The sequence below is a fragment of the Danio rerio genome, chromosome 2 (assembly GCF_049306965.1).
Source record: "Danio rerio strain Tuebingen ecotype United States chromosome 2, GRCz12tu, whole genome shotgun sequence".
NCBI lineage: Eukaryota > Metazoa > Chordata > Actinopteri > Cypriniformes > Danionidae > Danio > Danio rerio.
In genome coordinates, this window is record NC_133177.1 from 63,407,697 (window position 1) to 63,427,430 (window position 19,734).

General features: G+C 45.3%; 1 protein-coding gene across 1 annotated transcript; it reads left to right on the top strand.

The window, feature by feature from the left end:
• Nucleotides 1–8,001: 8,001 nt before the first annotated feature.
• Nucleotides 8,002–10,830, top strand: LOC110438156 (uncharacterized). Its single transcript, XM_021468401.3, has 2 exons — nucleotides 8,002–8,268; nucleotides 9,072–10,830. The coding sequence occupies exons 1-2, from the start codon at nucleotides 8,104–8,106 to the stop codon at nucleotides 10,218–10,220; spliced, it is 1,314 nt and encodes a 437-aa protein (XP_021324076.1). The 5' UTR covers nucleotides 8,002–8,103; the 3' UTR covers nucleotides 10,221–10,830.
• Nucleotides 10,831–19,734: the final 8,904 nt, after the last annotated feature.

Here is a 19,734-nt window from a genome sequence, read left to right on the forward strand (position 1 = left end):
CACACACACACACACACACACACACACATCTCTGATCATCCTCATCAGTCAGCTGTGTGTCTCCTCTGTTCACCGCAGCTCTGGGCTCTGTATATGTACACTGAGCTGATCATATCTGCTGTAGAGTGAGCGAGATCAGGCTGGAGGATGGAGTCGGGAGTCCGTCTGTTCACTCTCGTCATCTTGAACTCTGTAAACAGATGTCTGTCCTCTTCCTCTGTGTTTATCCACAGCTTCACCTCATCGCATCTCCAGCAGACGTGAAGCGCCCTGAGCACAGAGATGGAAGAAGGAGAAGAGTGTAAAGCACAGCACATGGAAACACTACAGGCGTCATATTAAACTCAGAGTTAGTGCAGCACACTACAGTACAGTATACCCGACAGTATCTACAGCTGTTAGTGAAGGCTCCGGCAGTGCTGTACACGCTGCATTATAGTGAACTGATTAACTGACATGAACAGGCGACTTCAGGCTGTACTGCAGTAAACAGTGCTCTATTGCAGTATATAATGCACCTGCAAACCACAGTACTGGGGCACGTGCTTACATTACTGTAGCTGATGTGTTACTCCAGCAACTGCAGAACCACCACAGCAGATCAGGAATGTAGTATAGTATAGTACAGTATAGTATAATATAGTATAGTGTAGTATAGTACAGTATAGTAAAGTCGTAGTATAGTACAGTATAGTATAGCACAGTGTAGTATAGTATAATATAGTATAGTGTAGTATAGTAAAGTACAGTATAGTATAGTTACAGTATAGTACAGTATGGTATATTACAGTACAGTATAATATAGTATAGTGTAGTATAGTATAGTACAGTATAGTGTTGTATAGTATAGTATAGCACAGTACAGTATAGTGTAGTATAGTATAGTGAAGTATAGTACAGTATAGTAATATTAGATGAAACACACTCAATGTCCAGAATTCAGCTGAAAGAGGAACAGGAGCCACATCCACAGCAGAAGATCTTCCTTTCCCTCCAGACTTGCTGTGCACACACACACACACACACACACACACACACTCACACACACACACACACACACACACACACACACACACACACACACACACACACACACACACACACACACACACACACACACACACCACTGTACTGATGTTTGTAGTGTATAGACTGTATGTCTCCCCTTAAACTCAACACTCTCAGCACACACACTTGGAAAGAATCACACACTCTCTCTCAAACAAAAACTCTCTCACACTGACACACACACACACACACACACACACACACACACAAACTCAGCAGAGATGTACACCTGAATACCATCTGTGCACAATCAGTGCTGATTAATTTAGCAATGTTGATTTTGAACAGACACACACACACACACACACACACACACACACACACACACACACACACACAGAGTCCAGCAGCTTCACCTGTTGCGGGAGTTGAGCTCTGCAGGCCGGATCAGACACCCTGAGGATGACAGAATAACGCACAGATAATTTCGCGCCATCAAACCGGTTTACCATCAATACCGCGCGGACGCTGGGACGCGTCGGGCGGAGGAGGCGTCGCGTCGCCCGGTTCTCCGCCGACCGGATGATTTTACTGACCGTCATCCGCGATCAACAGGTGATGCTGCCGCTCCGCTCGTGAACGAGCACCGGGGCCGCGCGCGCGCTCACACACCCACTGCGCGCACAGCGGAGAAACAGAAGAGTGTGTGTGTTTATATAGACGAGCATCAGTGTGACGAATCACAGCAGCCAATACAAAAGCACACACACACACACACACCATTACACCGTCAAGTGTGTGATTTAGCGCACAGTCAGGGTGTGAGAGGATCATCATCTGAGCTCAGTCTGATCTCTCACTGCAGGACAGGTCTTCACTACACAGCTCTGAACCCATGAACACACTTCCTGTATGAACACATCATCAAATAAGCGGCAATGTTCAGTGAATAGGAGAGATGGAGCTGTATAAGTGCCCTTAGTAGTGAGCTAGTGGACATGGAGCTCTGCTGTACTTCAGTGTTCCAGCAAGCGTCAGGCAGAGAGATCTGTCCAGGTGTGCTGCTCAATTCCTCGCTCCAGTCCTCCAGAAAGCCTGTAGAGGAGCGGTGAGGCTCTAGCTGGTATTACCCCGTCACCTCGACTGGTCCATCTGTCGATGTCCGGCACACGTGACTGATTCTGACCGTCCTGTGATGCTGTTTGATGGTCAATATGGACCCAAAGCAGCGTGACAGACCCGGTCTAACGTGAGCACGGCTCTGTGTTCGGGAAGCGCAGCTGCAGTGTGTGGATCAGGCCTGCAGGACAGATGATGACCCATTAAAGCGCCCTAACCCAGTTCTGGAGTGGGCGATCAGCAGGTCGGTCTAGGTTAGTTCTGTGGTGCGGTCGTGCTGTAGGTTAGTGTATTGTTCTGCTGTACTGCAGATATTACACACAGTCGACAGCGCCACACGCTGGAGGAGAAGCACACACACTTCTGCATCACATAAAGGGTCTCGAGTCTGAACTGGAGCGGACTGATGATCCATCTCGGGTTAGACGTCCTGTATAGTGGGCTCGCTGTTCATCAGGTGTGCTATATCTGATATGACCATCACTGATGCTCAGCACAGTCAGCACTGCAGCGATGCCCACTCGGTCCATAATGAGTGCTGGAGCATAACGACACTGAACGCAGACACTAGTGTACACTGTAGTGCACTTCAGTCCTTACTACAGTACACTGTGCAGTGTTGGAGAATAACACACACTACAGCTGAAGAACACTGCAGGATCAGCTCCTGTTCACATTACTGTAGCTGATGTGTTTCCATAGCAACTGTAGAATCACCACAACAGACCAGTTACTGTAGCTGATGTGTTTCCATAGCAACTGTAGAATCACCACAACAGACCAGTTACTGTAGCTGATGTGTTTCCATAGCAACTGTAGAATCACCACAACAGATCAGTTACTGTAGCTAATGTGTTACCATAGCAACTGTAGAATCACCACGACAGATCAGTTACTGTAGCTAATGTGTTACCATAGCAACTGTAGAATCACCACAACAGATCAGTTACTGTAGCTAATGTGTTTCCATAGCAACTGTAGAATCACCACGACAGATCAGTTACTGTAGCTAATGTGTTACCATAGCAACTGTTGAATCACCACGACAGATCAGTTACTGTAGCTAATGTGTTTCCATAGCAACTGTAGAATCACCACAACAGATCAGTTACTGTAGCTAATGTGTTTCCATAGCAACTGTAGAATCACCACAACAGATCAGTTACTGTAGCTAATGTGTTACCATAGCAACTGTAGAATCACCACGACAGATCAGTTACTGTAGCTAATGTGTTACCATAGCAACTGTTGAATCACCACGACAGATCAGTTACTGTAGCTGTTGTGTTACCATAGCAACTGTAGAATCACCACAACAGATCAGTTACTGTAGCTAATGTGTTTCCATAGCAACTGTAGAATCACCACAACAGATCAGATACTATAGCTGTTGTGTTACCATAGCAACTGTAGAATCACCTGTTGAAACAGGGCAGTGTTTACTGTAGTGCTGTGGTGTGTTGTTCATGTTGTGTGCGGTGTTGTGTATCCTGTGTTGGGTATGTTGTGTTGTGTGTGTTGTGTGTGTTGTGTTGTGTGCTGACAGCAGGACAGGAGAGTGTGTCTGCATCAGTAAATGGAGGAAAGCTGAATAACAGCGTCTGATCTGGAGATCCTGCAGAGAGTCCTCACAGCACCTCCAGCAGCCTGACGGATGAACAATGCGCTGCGCTGCCTTTATTCTGGAAGACCCGGTAAACAAAGCCTCTGACGTGTGTGTGTGTGTGTGTGTGTGTGGAGCGTCCTCAAGGAACACACAAGGCTTATAGCAGCACTGAATGAGCAGATGCTGAGCTGATCTACAGCAGAGGATCAGTGGACCAATGAGAGCGCCCCCTGCTGGAGCTCTGACGCACACACACACACACACACACATAAACACATACACTAATGAAACACACACACACAGATAGTAGACACACACTCCTAAAACACACTGATTTTACACACACACACACACACACCCTCTGATAAAACACACACTCCTGAAACACACACACATGCACTCACACTGATGAGGCTCTGTGTGGCGCTGCAGGACGCCGGCCGCTCTCTGAAGGCTGTGTGTGTGTGTGTGTTATCTGCAGGATTACGCAGACTCTCATTAACACACACCTGGTCTCTGCGCTGCTGCAGTGGATCTCACACAGCTCTCTCCAGCGGCTGAGCACCGGGGTCAGCAGGGGTCAGAGGTCACCGCTCATGTACAGTAAGGGCGCTGTAGCTCATACTCTGATGATGCAGTGTAGTGCACTACAGCTGATGTGGAACACAGACGCCGGCTCACACTCCTGCTGCTGACCATCTTCACTGACAGAACCAGAACACACAGCGGGCCGGACCCGTCACACTCAGCGGAGGCAGAGAGGGGAAGTGTGATGTTCATTCACTCATGCTCATTTCAGCTCAGTCCCTTCATTCATCAGGGGTCGCCACAGCGGAATGAACCTCCAACTATTTCAACATATGTTTTACACAGCGAATGCCCTTCCAGCCGCAACCCAGTACTGGGAGAGAAGCCATACTGTGCTGATATTAATGAGGACCGCAGCTGATGCTCATCATCATATATGAGCACGGGCCGTGAGGAACTCTGGAACCAGGAGTCCATCTGTCGCCATAATGCAGACGGTTGCTAAGATGTTGCTAGGGAATTGCTAGGGTGTTCTGAGTGGTTGCTAGGTGGTTGCTAAGGTGTTGCTAGGCTGTTGCTAGGGTGTTCCATGTAATTGATAAGGTGTTGCTAGGTGGCTGCTAGGCAGTTGCTAAGGTGTTGCTAGGGTGTTTTATGTGGTTGCTAGGCAGTTGCTAAGGCATTGCTATGTGGTTGCTAGGATGTTGCAAGGCAGTTGCTTGTTATTTTAAGAGTGGTTGCTAAGGTTTTTCTAGGTGGTTGCTAAGGTGTTGCTTGGCGGTTTCTGGGGTGTTCTGAGTGGTTGCTAGGGTGTTCTGAATGGTTACCAAGACGTTGCTAGATGGTTGCTAGGGTAACCTAGGTGGTTGCTAAGGCATTGTTAGGTGGTTGCTAAGGAGTGCTGAGTGGTTGCTAGGTGATTGCTAGGGTGTTCTAAGTGGTTGCTAAGATGTTGCTAGGGTGTGCTAGGTGGTTACTAAGGTGTTGCTAGGCTGTTGCTAGGGTGTTCTGAGTGGTTGCTCAGGCGTTGCTAGGCGGTTGCTAAGTTGTTCTGAGTGGTTGCTAGGGTGTTCTGAGTTGTTACTAAGGTGTTGCTAGACAGTTGCTAAGGTGTCCTAGGTGGTTGTTAAGGCATTATTAGGTGGTTGCTAAGGTGTACTGAGTGGTTGCTAGGTGGTTTCTAGGGTGTTCTAAGTGGTTGCTAAGACGTTGCTAGGGTGTCCTAGGTGGTTACTAAGGTGTTGCAATGCAGTTGTTAAGGTGTTGTAAGTGGTTGCTAAGTGATTTCTAAGGTGTTGCTAGCTGGTTGCTAATGCCTAGTTCACACTAGAGGATTTTAAGCCTGATTTGAGCCCGATTTGGAAGTTAACGAGCTCGCCGACAGATCGGGCTGTGATCGGGAAGAAATCTGCGGGTGCACGGCGTTATGTGTAAACTACTGAACAACGCATCAACGAGGCTCGCTGACGCGTCGCCGACACCTCGCCGACACCTCGCAGACGGAAATCCAACATTCAGCATGCTGAATATTCCAGAGCAGTCGGCCGACTCAACCCCACGTGTGGTCAGATGTAGTGACGAGCTGCAGCCAATGAGAGAGCAGATCAGCATGAGCAGAATGCCTGTGTGTTCAGGAGCTCAGCAGAAACATCTGTGATTGGTCAGAATGGGCATCAGTGCACTCGCTTCATTCTGCGTTAGCACAGACATGAGAGTAGACTATATTAACAGTGGAACTAGAATTCTGTAAATATTAGAATTACCATACTGCTCATTCTGACCATTCTCATATAAAACACCATACTGTCACAACATATTTACATTCAGAGCTATTATTGAGATATTAAAATTAAGCTTTGAATGTTTGGCATCATATTTAATGACAATATTACCCTAAAAATATCATCTTTTCTGGTAATACAGCCTATAAATATGTAGTTAAGATACTAAAACACTTAAAGGTCTTGGCTTTCATTTTCACTTTCAAACAGGAGCTTTTTCACAGCACAGAATCTGCTGTTTTGAAAGATATCTGCAGTAAATTGATGTTTTTGCCATCAGAAAGTTTTGTTTATGTTAGCAGGAAGTTGCCAGGCAAGGAAATGCACACATATTTAAAGTCACAGTGAAAAGTATCAGACATGCATGCAGTCATTAAGACCAATATGGTAATTTAAGGCAGAAATGCTCAGTTCTGTACTGTTTTGTAATAAAAATAAATAACAATGTCAGAAAGAAATACACTGATAGTTAGAAAGCGGCAGGGTGTTATAGATATGTTAGTTTTATTTCAAAGAGTTATAAAATTACAAAAATTAAAAACTCTCTGTGTATCTCTCCACTGGAACCTGCAGATGAGTGATTAATGCGCTCATAAATCAGCTGATTTGACGATGTTTTAAATGCTTTCTCCAAAGCTTGAAACGCTGTCAGTGATGTCATCAGCACACAAGCAGCCAATAGTGTTCAGCTTTTTCTGCTGACTCCTCCCTCAACATTTCATTGGCTGTGGTTTGGTAGCTTGAATGAGCTGATGGGGAATGAGTTGTTGTCAGATCATGTAGTGTGTGACCCCCCTCTTGTGGATCATTCACAGAGTGTTGCGTAGTGTGAACACCACAGAGATTAAAAGACACAAAGTCAAGTCATGTAGTGTGAACGGCACAGCGATCTGCTGATGTTTAAAATCCTGCATGTCCAATGTAAAGTCAGTGGCAGATTTTTACAATGGAAGTCTATGGGACAGTTGCTAGGGTACCGTAAGTGGTTGCTAGGGTGTCGCTAGTAAGTTGATAGGTCATCAGTGATTGGCAGATCTGAGTTAAATGAGCCCAACATTAAAGCTGCGGTCACACTAGACTTTTCCTCCCATAGACTTCCATTCATACACTCGTAAATGCGTCAGACCGGAAACACAGGGTCATGCGTTCAGTTTCACAGGTTGCTGCAGTGTAAAGTTCAAGCTTGGTGAACTCTGACCTGTGAAATCGCATCACTTGACTGCGTGAGACCAATCGAGGATCAAAACATGACCTCTCTGGACAGAAATGTAACACATGGAGCAATCGCTCGCTTTATTAATGTCTAATAATCTTGTTTAATCCCGCCCCTTTCACAGCGCCGCACCACAGAATATCACACACACAAACTCTAGTGTGAGCGCAGCTCCAGTCTGTATGACGCAAAGTTTTTTGGGAAAAGCGTGAGTCGGATCAGCTGGAGAAGACATACTGTAGCAACTTAATTCAGTCTAGTTTAGAGGTTTGGAGTTAGTTTGGTGGTTGTAGAATGAACGGTTGAGGGGGAGATGTGTTCTTATAATAGTCTAAGATGATGAAGAAGACGGGAGAGTAGTGCGTGTGTGTAGTATAACAGTATGCTGCTCTCTCCAGAGTCCAGCCACCATAATGAGACGATCATTAATAATAATAATAATAATAATAATTCCTTACATTTATATAGCGCTTTTCTGGGCACTCAAAGCGCTTTACATAGTGGGGGGATCTCCTAACAGACTAATGAAGCACTAATGACCAACACCTGATGAGCAGTCACTGGACAGAAGCCTTATTATCCTCTGCCCTCTACACTGCAGCCCGAGACAGATGAAGAACAGAGAATAATCAAGCACAAGAGCACTGCAGACATGTTGAGGAGAGCAGCGGCTCAGTGTCCGGCAGGCGGCGCTGCAGGCCGGCAGAGTGACAGAAGCAGAGGAGGAGGAGGAGGAAGAGGAAGAAGAAGAAGAGGAAGAGGAGGAGGATGATGGCGGAGTCTGGACTCACAGCCGAAAAGCAGAGCTCAGAGTGACACACACACACACACACACACACCGCGGGGCCATGGCGTCCGACGACACGCTGCGCTCGCTCATGTTCACGCTCAGTTACGTGCTGATGAAGCGGCGGCGTGACGTCACCAGCGCGGACGCGACGCGGAGACGCGAGGTACAGAGACGCGTCGCGCACCGGCAGTACTTCCACCAGAGACACAAGAGGATGATCATGGTGAGCACACAGCAGCACCTGAGTCTGATTACTGTCAACAAACACGTGTGTGTGTGTGTGTGTGTGTGTGTGTGGTCAGGTAAAGAGTAACTGATGACGAACTGCTGATCATTAGAGTATACAGCACACCTGAGGTGATCATCTGGAGAAGGGGCGTGTCTGTCCCTCAGGTGTGCTGTATTCTCTGTGCTTTCTGACTGTTAGCTGTGTAATGACTCTCATCATTCAGCGCAGTGATATGGAGCTGCTCTAAACCTGCCGGAACTACTTTAGCTGTGCCTTTGTCTGACAAAAACCAAACACCTGAGAGTGAGCAGCAGCCAATCAGAGTCCAGCACAGAGGAATAAACAGTAGTGTGTGATTATTAGATGCTGATGCATATTCGATACACACACACACACACACACACACACACACGCACACGCAAATGCAGGTGTGTTGATATTGATGTTCCTTTGTGTGTGTGCGTGCATGTGTGTGTGTGTGTGCGTGTCTGTGTGTTCTCCTGCTGTTGTACTGTAATAACGGAGTGTGTGCGCGCGTGTGTGTGTTCTGCTGTTGTACTGTAATAACGGAGTGTGTGCGTGTGTGTGTTCTGCTGTTGTACTGTAATAACGGAGTGTGTGTGTGTGTGCGCGTGTCTGTGTGTGTATGTGTTCTGCTGTTGTACTGTAATAACGGAGTGTGTGTGTGTGTGTGTGTGTGTGTTCTGCTGTTGTACTGTAATAACGGAGTGTGTGCGCGTGCGTGTGTGTGTGTTCTGCTGTTGTACTGTAATAACGGAGCGGTTCTGGTCTCCTAGATGATGATCGCTCAGACGTCTCGGCCAATCACAGAGCTGCCGGCCCGGCCCACACGCGTCTGGAGCAACATCGAGAGCACCGATTGGTGGGAGCGAGTGGTGATGAGGGAGTTCCAGCCGTCTGATTGGCTGGAGAAGTTCCGCATGACGAAGGAGACGTTCTTCCTGCTGTGCGGGAAGCTGAAGCCGCGTCTGAACCGGCAGGACACTCGTCTGCGGCCGGCGCTGCCGCTGGAGAAGCGTGTGGCGGTGGCGCTGTGGCGGCTGGCGTCTAACGTGGAGTACCGCACCATCAGCACGCTGTTCGGCGTGGGCCGCTCCACCGTCTGCAAGTGTGTGCGTGACGTGTGCCACGCCATCGTGCTGCTGCTGCGGCCGCTGTACCTGCGCACGCCCAGCGAGCAGGAGCTGGAGGACGCCGCGCGGCTCTTCGCCACCCGCTGGGGCTTCCCGCACTGCGTGGGCGCGGTGGGCAGCCTGCACGTGCCCATCATCGCCCCCTCCAGCAACACCGACAACTACTGGAACAGCCGCGGCTGGCTGTCGGTGGTCACGCAGGGCGCGGTCAACGGTCTGGGCCAGTTCTGGGACGTGTGCGCCGGCTTCCCGGGCAGCACCGAGCACTCCGCCATCCTGCAGAACTCCACGCTGTGGGCGCGCGGCTGCGACGGGGGCTTCCTGCTGCGCCAGCCGCCGCTGGACTTCATGGGCCACCCGCTGGGCTTCCTGATGCTGGGCGACGCCGGGTACCCGCTGAAGAGCTGGCTGCTGAAGGGTTACCCCGAGTCCAGCGCGCTCACCGCGGGCCAGCGGGCCTTCAACCGGCGACTGGAGCGGGCGCGCAGCGTGGTGGACCAGGCCTTCCTGCGGCTGCGGGCGCGCTGGCAGTGCCTGCTGAAGCGTAACGACTGCCGCATGGACGTGGTGCCCACCATGATCCTGGCCTGCTGCGTGCTGCACAACGTGTGCGAGCTGCACGGGGACGCCTTCGCGGAGCGCTGGGAGGAGGCGGTGCGGCACGAGGAGAGCCCGCAGCCCGCAGACGAGGTGTCGCCCGCCGCAGACGACCCGCAGGCAGAGGAGGTGCGGGCGCGCTACTGCCAATACTTCCTCCAGCAGGAGGCGCAGCAGCGGGCACTGACCTGCTGAACACCACAGCGGCAGGAGGACCAGCACTGGAGGAGGACGGGCCAGAGTGTGTGTGTGTGTGTGTGTGTGTGTGTGTGTGTGTGTGTGTGCAGGTTTAGCTGTACTTGTGAGGGTCCGGATGTGTCCTGTTCTGCAGGGTGAGGGCGCAGTGGTCCGCTGGTGTTTCTCTGCTTCTCACTGATTATGGACGTGTGCTGATCAGTGTCTGATGATGGGCAGCACCCAAACACCATCATCAACCTGAGAGAAACACTGTAGACATCTACATAACGTCCTCACTGAGATACTGAAACAAACCTGTGTGTGTGTGCGTGCGTGCGTGCGTGTTTGTGTCCGTGCATGTTTGTGTGTGTGTGTGTTTGTTTGTGTGCGTGTGTTTGTGTGTGTGTGTGTGTGTGTGTGTGTGTGTTTGTTTGTTTGTGTGTGTGTGTTTGTGTGTATGTGTGTGTGATCAGCTCATGTGCTGTATAGTGTGAGTGTTTCAATCATCATTCCTCCATACTACAGGAGTGTGTTTATGTCACTGTGGTGTGTGTGTGTGTGTGTGTGTGTGTGTGTGTGTGTGTGTGATCTGCTTGACTGTACTGTAATAAACGGTTGTGAATCTCCACATTTTCTCTTTCTGAATGTCTTTTCCAGTATTTAGGTTAACAGATTTTGCAGAACACACACACACACACACACACACACACACACACACACACACACACACACACGTTTTACACACACGTGCATCTCTGCCGTGTAGAGTGTGTTATGCTGTATATCCTGCAGGTGTGTACGCTCATCATGTGTGTATCCTCCGTATATGGTCTGATGACAGTAGTGTGAGTAGCGAGGCGTGTGTGGTGTGTGTGGTGTGTGTGTGTGTGTGTGTGGCCGTCTCACTCAGCACAGCAGTACACACACATATAATCTATACAGCACTGCTCCGCCTGATGCTGAGTGTCCTCTGATGTCCGCTGTAGACGCTGGTGATTGAGCTGATGGCGATGCGCTCTGGCTGCTTATTAGCTCCATCACAGGCTGAGGTGAATCTACAGGCAGTGATCAGAGAGAAGCCTTGCTCCGGCCATCCGCGCGCTGGAGCAGTGTGTGATGCTCTGGTGAACTCCTCAATGCACTGAAGCAGACGTATAGTGAGGCATGGCCATTTACTGGAGCTGCAGTGTACAGCAGCGCTCTCAACCTCGCTCCAACCATCTCCAACACCTCGAGTAGTGGATGAGCTGAGTTTGAGACGGCTGTGTTCAGGGCCGGAGAGAGCGACTGCTGTTCTGTTCAGCTCTGGAGTTTTGAGCTTCAGCGCGGCCCACTGCAGTTCACTGAACACCCTGATTTCCAGATCAGCAGTGTTGGTGTCGCTGCACAGTGAAGATTGATCAGCACAGATAACACCGTGTCATGTTGAACAGAGTCAGAGTCAGCGCAGATATGAAGGATGAATATAAAGAACAAGAACTGAACTTACTTTTGCCTTTATTTGAACAAACAGAACAGAAGAATGAGCACAGATTACCACCAACTGACTGCTCAACATCACCGCACATAATGAAGACAAAAGTAGAGAGTAATAATAATAATAACAGGAGAACACACACATTAAGCTAAAGGTTTATGTTGATGACGGTTTTGGAAAAATGTACCTGAAATCCTGCAACCTTCACATTCAAGGAAAGGAGTCCAGATCTGACAGAAGCATCAGCTTTCCCCTTCCTCCAGTGGGTAAAATATTCTGATGACATGAGAGCAAACTTCCCCTTGTGCCATTCTGACACTGCCGCTGGTTTATCAGAGATCCATTTGAGAAAACACAACTTCCTGTTTCTTACACTCTTCAATTTATTATCAGTACGACCAAACAACAATGAGGCGCATCTTGTGTTAAATATAAGATTAAGACTCGAGATGGGGAAACCTCAACTTTGAATTCCAGATTTAGACTAATCCAGCTTAATTTCTGACACCAGCTCTATTATACTCCATCCAGATTACACACATTTAAAATCAGTATTTCTCCTCTCCGCTTCAGATGTGCTGTAGAAGAAGGGACATCTTTGCATTCTGCATGGCTGTGGCCTAAAGTGAAGGTGTTGTGGGAACAAGTATGTACTATTATATCACAGATTCATGGATTGATTTTCCATTGGATCCAGAGATATGTTTACTGGGCAATTACACAAATTCTAACCTCCAGCATAATTAAACTTACCCAAATGTTGCTAACGATAGCTGAAAATGCATTGCTTTAAAATGGAAAACAGACATTGATGTACCAGTTAGACTGTGGATCTCAGAAGTTTGCAACTGTGTACGATTGGAGAAGATCACATATTCTCTGAGAGGAAAGGATGAAGTATTTAAAAAGCCCTGGAATCCATGTTTGAACTACATTAAAACACTACCACCAGATCTGATTTGACAAATGTTTTTGTTTCGACTGGTTTAAACTGTCTCTCCTCCCTTTTTATTTGTTTATTTTATTTAATTTTACTTATTTATTTTATTTACTGTGTATGTTTCAATTTAGTTTGTTTGCTGTTTTGTTTGGATGTTCTGTATAATTAATTCATGAAAAAGCTAAATAAAAATATATAATCAAAAAAAAAATATATATATATATAAGACTTACTCACCAACAAATCTGCAGCCAATAGCCTGTGATATCAGTTCCAAATACAGTGTAAACCACCTCCGTCAACTGTGCACTTGAGCGGAGCATCATTTGAATTATATGTCCATGTCGGGGTCAATAGTAGACGATGTACACGTTTGCAGTGTTGATCTTCAGTTCTATTACAGAGTGATGGAGCTGCTGCTGCTGCGCTGGTGGTCATGGGGGAGTGGAGAGTCTGATTCCAGCGACGCTCCAGGGACAGACGAGTCTTCGCTGAGGCCGGCTTCCAGCGTCCACCGCTAAGACTGAAGTTCTGCACAAGACTTTTGGCCAGCGGAGAAATTAAAATGGTCGTGCCCAACTGAGTCTGGTTCTCTCAAGGTTTTTCTCTTCACTCTCCGATTGGTGAAGTTTTTCTCCCTCTCCGCTGTCGCCACTGCCTCACATGGTTCAGGATCTGTAGAGCTACGCATCGATGAATTTGCTCTTCAGTGTTTGAACTCTCAGTAATGATTAAATCACACTGAACTGAGCTAAACTGAACTGAACTTAAACACTAAAAACTGAACTACTCTGTTCCATTTACTATGACCTTTTATGTGAAGCTGCTTTGACACAATCTACATTGCAAAATCTATGTCCACATTGTCTATACAAATAAAGCTGAATTGAACTGAATTGATGTACTGCCAGCACACTGCCAAATGAGTGTCCAAGTGTCTGCATGGAGTGAACACCCCTGATCCTTCTGCCAAACATCTAGGGTTGCCTCATTATTAACTTCTGCTCCTGGCAGCACCGCTTCATAACAAGACTTCATTAGTGATTTCAGAATAAGGCATATCTCTCCCCCCCCCCCCCCCCCCCTCAAAAATCCCCAAATTACTAGATCTGCTCATTTGGAGCTGTTTGGTTGTAAATAAACAGTTAAATGGTCAGTAATGTGCTTTATTATTATTATATACAAAAGAAAAAATAAACCGTGTCCACGAGCAGCAAATCCATCAGCAAACAGTTGAGCTTATTAAAGTAACAGCTGTTATAATGAAATAAACTTAAATTAGTTTCAAACCGGAAGAACCAATTTGCTGGAAATAACGCAAAAACTGCCAATTTTCACTGTGTAGTGAGATATCTGTGTCCCAATAGTGTTTATAGCCGTGTGGGACACATATATGACTGTCAACAGCTCCACACATGTGCTCTGGTGTTTCGTGACCCTTTAATGTTTATTTGCCTTCAGAGGAAGTCAGAGAATACAGGAGAAATACGGCAAACACCTTTACGGGATGATAGCGGGATACAAGTGTAAAATACGGGAGAATCCCGGGAAAAACCGGAGGGTTGACAGGTATGCCCCCGTGACAAACCAGCTATTGGATGCAGGAACTGCTTGAAGAGTGTAGTGGTGATGGAGTGTTTGATACCGCACGGCGAATGGGAGAATAAACCCTCCGCATATCTCCATAACTCAGATGCAGTCTGTAGAGAGCGTCAGGAAGCCGTGTGTGTGTAGACTATCCTGTCACAATCCTCCAGGACGGTAATAGTTTGTTTGCGGTGTTCACATGTTTACACTGGGATAGCAGCATTTACACAGATCTTCCAGAATACTGTAGTGATGATAATGTCACAAAAACTGCCATCTTTCATCTGAGAAATAACACTGAGTTACGAATATGCTCTCCATCTCTGATGCAGAACAGCCAGTCCATGCTTTTATGAGCTCTAGACTGGATTACTGTAATGCTCTATTTGCTGGCTGTCCAGCATCCTCTATTAACAAACTTCAGCCAGTACAAAATGCAGCAGCCAGAGTTCTGACCAGTTCTAGAAAATATCCCACATAGCAAAATATATCTGGCCCAGCTCTGGCCCACACAATCAGCTTTTACTTGGCCCACATGCCGCAGTGAATTACGGTACATGACTGGACCAAGTCTGGCTTCCGGGCAAGGGCCAAACACGGACCATATCTGGGCCAGGTCTTAGCCAAGTTAGTAACCCATAACTGGGCCTGAACTGGGCCAGTTATGGCACATGAATGGTCATTGTCTGGAAGCCAGACTTGGTCCAGTCATGTACCGTAATTCACTGCGGCATGTGGGCCAAGCAAAAGGCTGATTGTGTGGGCCAGAGCTGGGCCAGAGAAATTTTGCTATGTGGGCCATAACTGGCCCTCAACCGGACCAGATCAAGATAATATTTGGAACCAAAACTGAGCCATAATTAAACCATGTTAAGACCAGTCTTTAACCAGAGAGCCCAAACGTGAGCCACACCTAAGCCTAATCCACATGAACTAAACCTGCAGCCAAACTAAACCCTTCCCAGACCAAATCACAACAATGACTGTTCTGAACAATATTTATTATTTATCATTTAAGAAAACATGACAAAACAAGAGAAATCAGCATACTGTAAATCTTTAACATCAGAACACACAGCATTTTGCACTCTTTTAAGTTGCAAATCCCATATAAGCAAGTTCTTTAACCAGTTTTCTCCTGATTCTCCTTTCGCTTCTGTCTCTCTTTCCTGCCACCATCCCTATCCGGGGCCAGATATAGCCATCTTTTGATGGTTGAGTCAATGTCTTTTTCTGAGGCTTCAGATGTCAGGCGGTTTCGTCTCACAGCCGCTGTAACAGATATGTAAATGTTTGAAATTAGCTTTTTTTATCAACAGTTAATGTGGATATTGGATTTTAAAAAACAATTACATTAAAACTCAACCAGAACATATTGACAGACATGCTTTTACAGCTATACAGACTTTTAATTGAAGCAAATAATTTTAGTAATATGGCTCCAGGAGAAATTCAGTCTAAGTTCCTTTTCACAAAGCTGTGTGCAATTTAATAATTAGATATATTTTGGCAGTGTTCTTTTAAATCTCTGCTTTAGTAAAATGCTATAATTGGTTCAACACTCTTTGTTCACCAGCAAATAAGGACAGTAAGGCTGCAATTACACTGCAGATCTTGATGGTCAATTTTGATTTTGTGACTGTCCGATTTTTTTGCTGAATTATTTACATCGTTTTTTTAAAGTGACTCATATCTGATTGTCTGCATTTACACAGCACACGGCAAAGATGCAATGACCATGAAAAAAAAAAAGAGCAGGCGGTGATTGACAGCTGATAATAAAGAGCACCCTTTTCTCTATGCCTGTATTTAATGTGTTTACGGGGTTTCGTTTTTTTTAATTCTTTTTGACAAGTTGTTTTACTATAGTTTATGACAGAAAAGTTCTCATTTGTCCATCTTCTTTTAATTTAGGCCTTTTTAAACCAGTAGGCGTCTTAATGTAATGTCCATGGCAAAATTTATGCAAGTGATGTATGCTCAAGGTTTGAGATTCTGCTAAGTCTGTTCCAAAATGAAAGCATCTAACCTGATGTCATTCGCTGTTTTTTATTGACAAAAAATTTAAACACTCCTTGGTGTTTATAATGTACAACCGCAATGATATTTAATTATTGATTGGTGGCCACAAATTTAGTTCTCATGAAAATAATACAATTAATCGTGCAGCCCTAAGTCAAACTGTTATTCTGTTTTTTTGTGTGTGTGTGTTTTTACTGTTATTGACAAGCACATTTAAAAAAAAAAACATTATTAGAAACATTAACTCTTGTATTTGTTGCTATTAGTTTTTCCTACTATGAAAGTCAATTACATGTTTTCTGCTTTTTTCAAAACATTTTATTTGGTGTTTAATAGAAAAAATAAAAAAATCATAAAGATTTGGAACCATTTGAGGAGAGTAATTGTACACTAATTTTTGTGTGAACTATCCCTTTAAATCTATTTCTCTAACCTGTTCACTCTTTTTACTTAACGTTAATAGTTCAGGCATGAAACAAAATTGCTTATTTATTCACATGCACATAAAAGTAGAGAGCTTTCTTATCCATGTAAGCACATAATGTATTCAGCATACTCAAATTTGATATATCTTAGCTTTAATTAAGCGTATTTCCTCATAATTTAGGCTTCGTTTTTGTTCATAATACAAATATAATACATGAAAAATCTCCCTTTCCAATGCATGCATGCATCCGTGCGTGCGTGCTGGAGAGGGGTGTGATTTTAGAATACATTTTGAATTATTCCAAGTGATCATTCTGTTTTTGCTTGAAATACCCTTAATCTCTCGCTTTATTACGTAAACAGCAACTTTGCAAGGGCTATGGGTTAACATCACAGCACGAAAATGGTCCAACTTTTAATGAGATAATCTCAGTAACGTTCGATAAGGATAAACAAAACGAATAAATATCCTTAAATTGTGTTATACCGTGTCTTCTGTTAATTTACATATTTTTTTGGAGTTTATTTATCATGATGTGCCACTTAACATGAGATAAATTAACTTTAGCTAACGTTAAAGAATATTTATCGAGCTTATGGGTATACACTGACAACCACGCCGATGACATTTACTTTTCCGACGATGAAACTGATAACTGATCTAAAACAATATATTAGAAATCCAATTATTACTTACCAAAATGCCTTTGCTCCACTTAGGTCCAAGACCGTTGGTGATGTGCGTACAAGTGGCCGCCCGCCGTCACCGTCCTCTTCAATAGATCCAAGAGTATTTTTCAAATTAGAAGTTTTGTTTTGTTGTTTTTTAATCGTGGTTAAAAATAACCAAGCTAGCTAAATCAGCAGACTGACGTTACACACCGTTCACCGGAAGAAAATATATTTGAAAACTGAACAGAAAACCGAGAGTCACGACCAATGGTTACGACTGCAATATCACATTGATAAACCCATAAAGCATTGCGGATTAGGCGCGCTACGGGCGCGCTTTTTCTCCAAGCAACCTGATTGGTAGATTTGGATTTTTGAATTTTTTCTGGTGTTTGTGCATGAGACAAGCAGCACAAAAATAATTGACTTAACATTTTAACACTCCCGTCTGTATATTATGGTATGTTATTATTGGTTAATAATATTATAATTAGCAAAATAATAATTTGAATAATAAAAAAAAAATGTAATGTAGGGTAAATTTAGTTGCAACATACAAGAAAAAATAGATTAATTCAAATAATTCAATCTTGATTGTTTCCTAGATTAAAATTAAGGCATTAGAAGATGCAAGTGGACGATGGAATGACTGTGTATTGAAATATTTTTTTACTCGAAAAATATTTTTATGTATTTTAAATGTGGTTCCAGAAAGGCCAAACTTATGTGGGCCACAGATCAGTTTTGAACATCTGGGCCAAACACTACATTTGACATCTGGCCCATGTGTTGTCTGCCGCCTTCAAGACGGTGCCACCTCTGCCAAACCTGGGCCATGTTTGGCCCACATGCTGTATGCCAGTGCCGGATGAATGCCTGATGTGCCAGATTTGTGCCAAATCTGGGCCAGAATTCTTTGCTACCTGGGATGATCATATCAGCCCAATGTTCTCCTCCTCACACTGGCTGCCTGTTCAGTTTCACATTGAATTTAAAATATTGCTTCTCACCTATAAAGCTCTAAATAATCTAGCTCCTGTTTATCTAACTAACCTTCTGTCTCGCTACAATCCAACTCGCTCTTTAAGATTTCTAAACTCAGAGCTTCTGGTAGTACCTAGAATAGCAAAATCAAGTAAAGGAGGTCGAGCCTTCTCTTTCATGGCTCCTACACTCTGGAATAGCCTTCCTGATAATGTCCGAGGCTCAGACACACTCTCCCAGTTCAACACTAGATTAAAGACCTGTCTGTTTAGTAAAGCATACACTCAGTGCATCACCTAGCGGGTTCCACACTGGCTTCTACATCTTGCTTATATACACTATGAACAGCAGCTACGCTAATTATTCTCTTTATTCTCTATTTTCACCTGGGGATACTCATCCCGAGGTCCTCAGATTATGCAGAGTCACTGATTGATCCAAGACCAGCGACTTGATGATCCCAAGGATTCCATATTCGGGACCAGGCCATATCCTGAGCTGCTGCTGCGCTGATGGTCGTGGGGAGTGGAGAACATGAGTCTGATTCCAGCGACGCTCCAGGGACAGACGAGTCTTCATTGAGGCCATCTTCCAGCCTAAACCACGGAGAATGAAGTTCTGCACAAGACTTTTGGCCAGCGGAGAAATTAAAATGGTCGTGCCCAACTGAGTCTGGTTCTCTCAAGGTTTTTTTTCTTCACTCCCATCAGGTGAAGTTTTTTTTCCCTCTCCGCTGTCGCCACTGCCTCGCATGGTTCAGGATTGGTAGAGCTGCGCATCGATGAATTTGCTCTTCAGTGTTTGAACTCTCAGTAATGATTAAATCACACTGAACTGAGCTAAACTGAACTGAACTGAACTTAAACACTAAAACCTGAACCACACTGTTCCAGTTACTGTGAGCATTTATGTGAAGCTGCTTTGACACAATCTACATTGTAAAAGCGCTATACAAATAAAGCTGAATTGAATTGAATTGAATAGATAACCTGCTGTACACTGAGTAACTCCATCTGTCTGACTAATGTCCGCCTTTAAACACTGAACGAGTTCTGCTGACCAACTATAACTTTACCTGTGAATAAACAAACAAAGAGCCCCGATCACACACTGAGCACAGGACACAACACACACCTCACATTACCCTCCTAAGAGGAAGTGAGGAACTCATTCAGCTGCTGGTGTTCAGAGATCTGCTCTGTGATGTAATTTCTCAGCTCGGCCGGCTGATGCGCATCTCTCCTTCATCACTCGCCTGCTTTAGCTTGATGGAACATGACAGAACTGTTCCTGTTTACACAAGATGCAGACACATCCTCTCTGTGTGTGTGTGTGTGTGTGTGGTGTGTGTGTGTGTGTGGTGTGTGCGTGTGTGTGTGTGCGTGTGTGTGTGTGTGTGGTGTGTGTGTGTGTGTGTGTGTGTG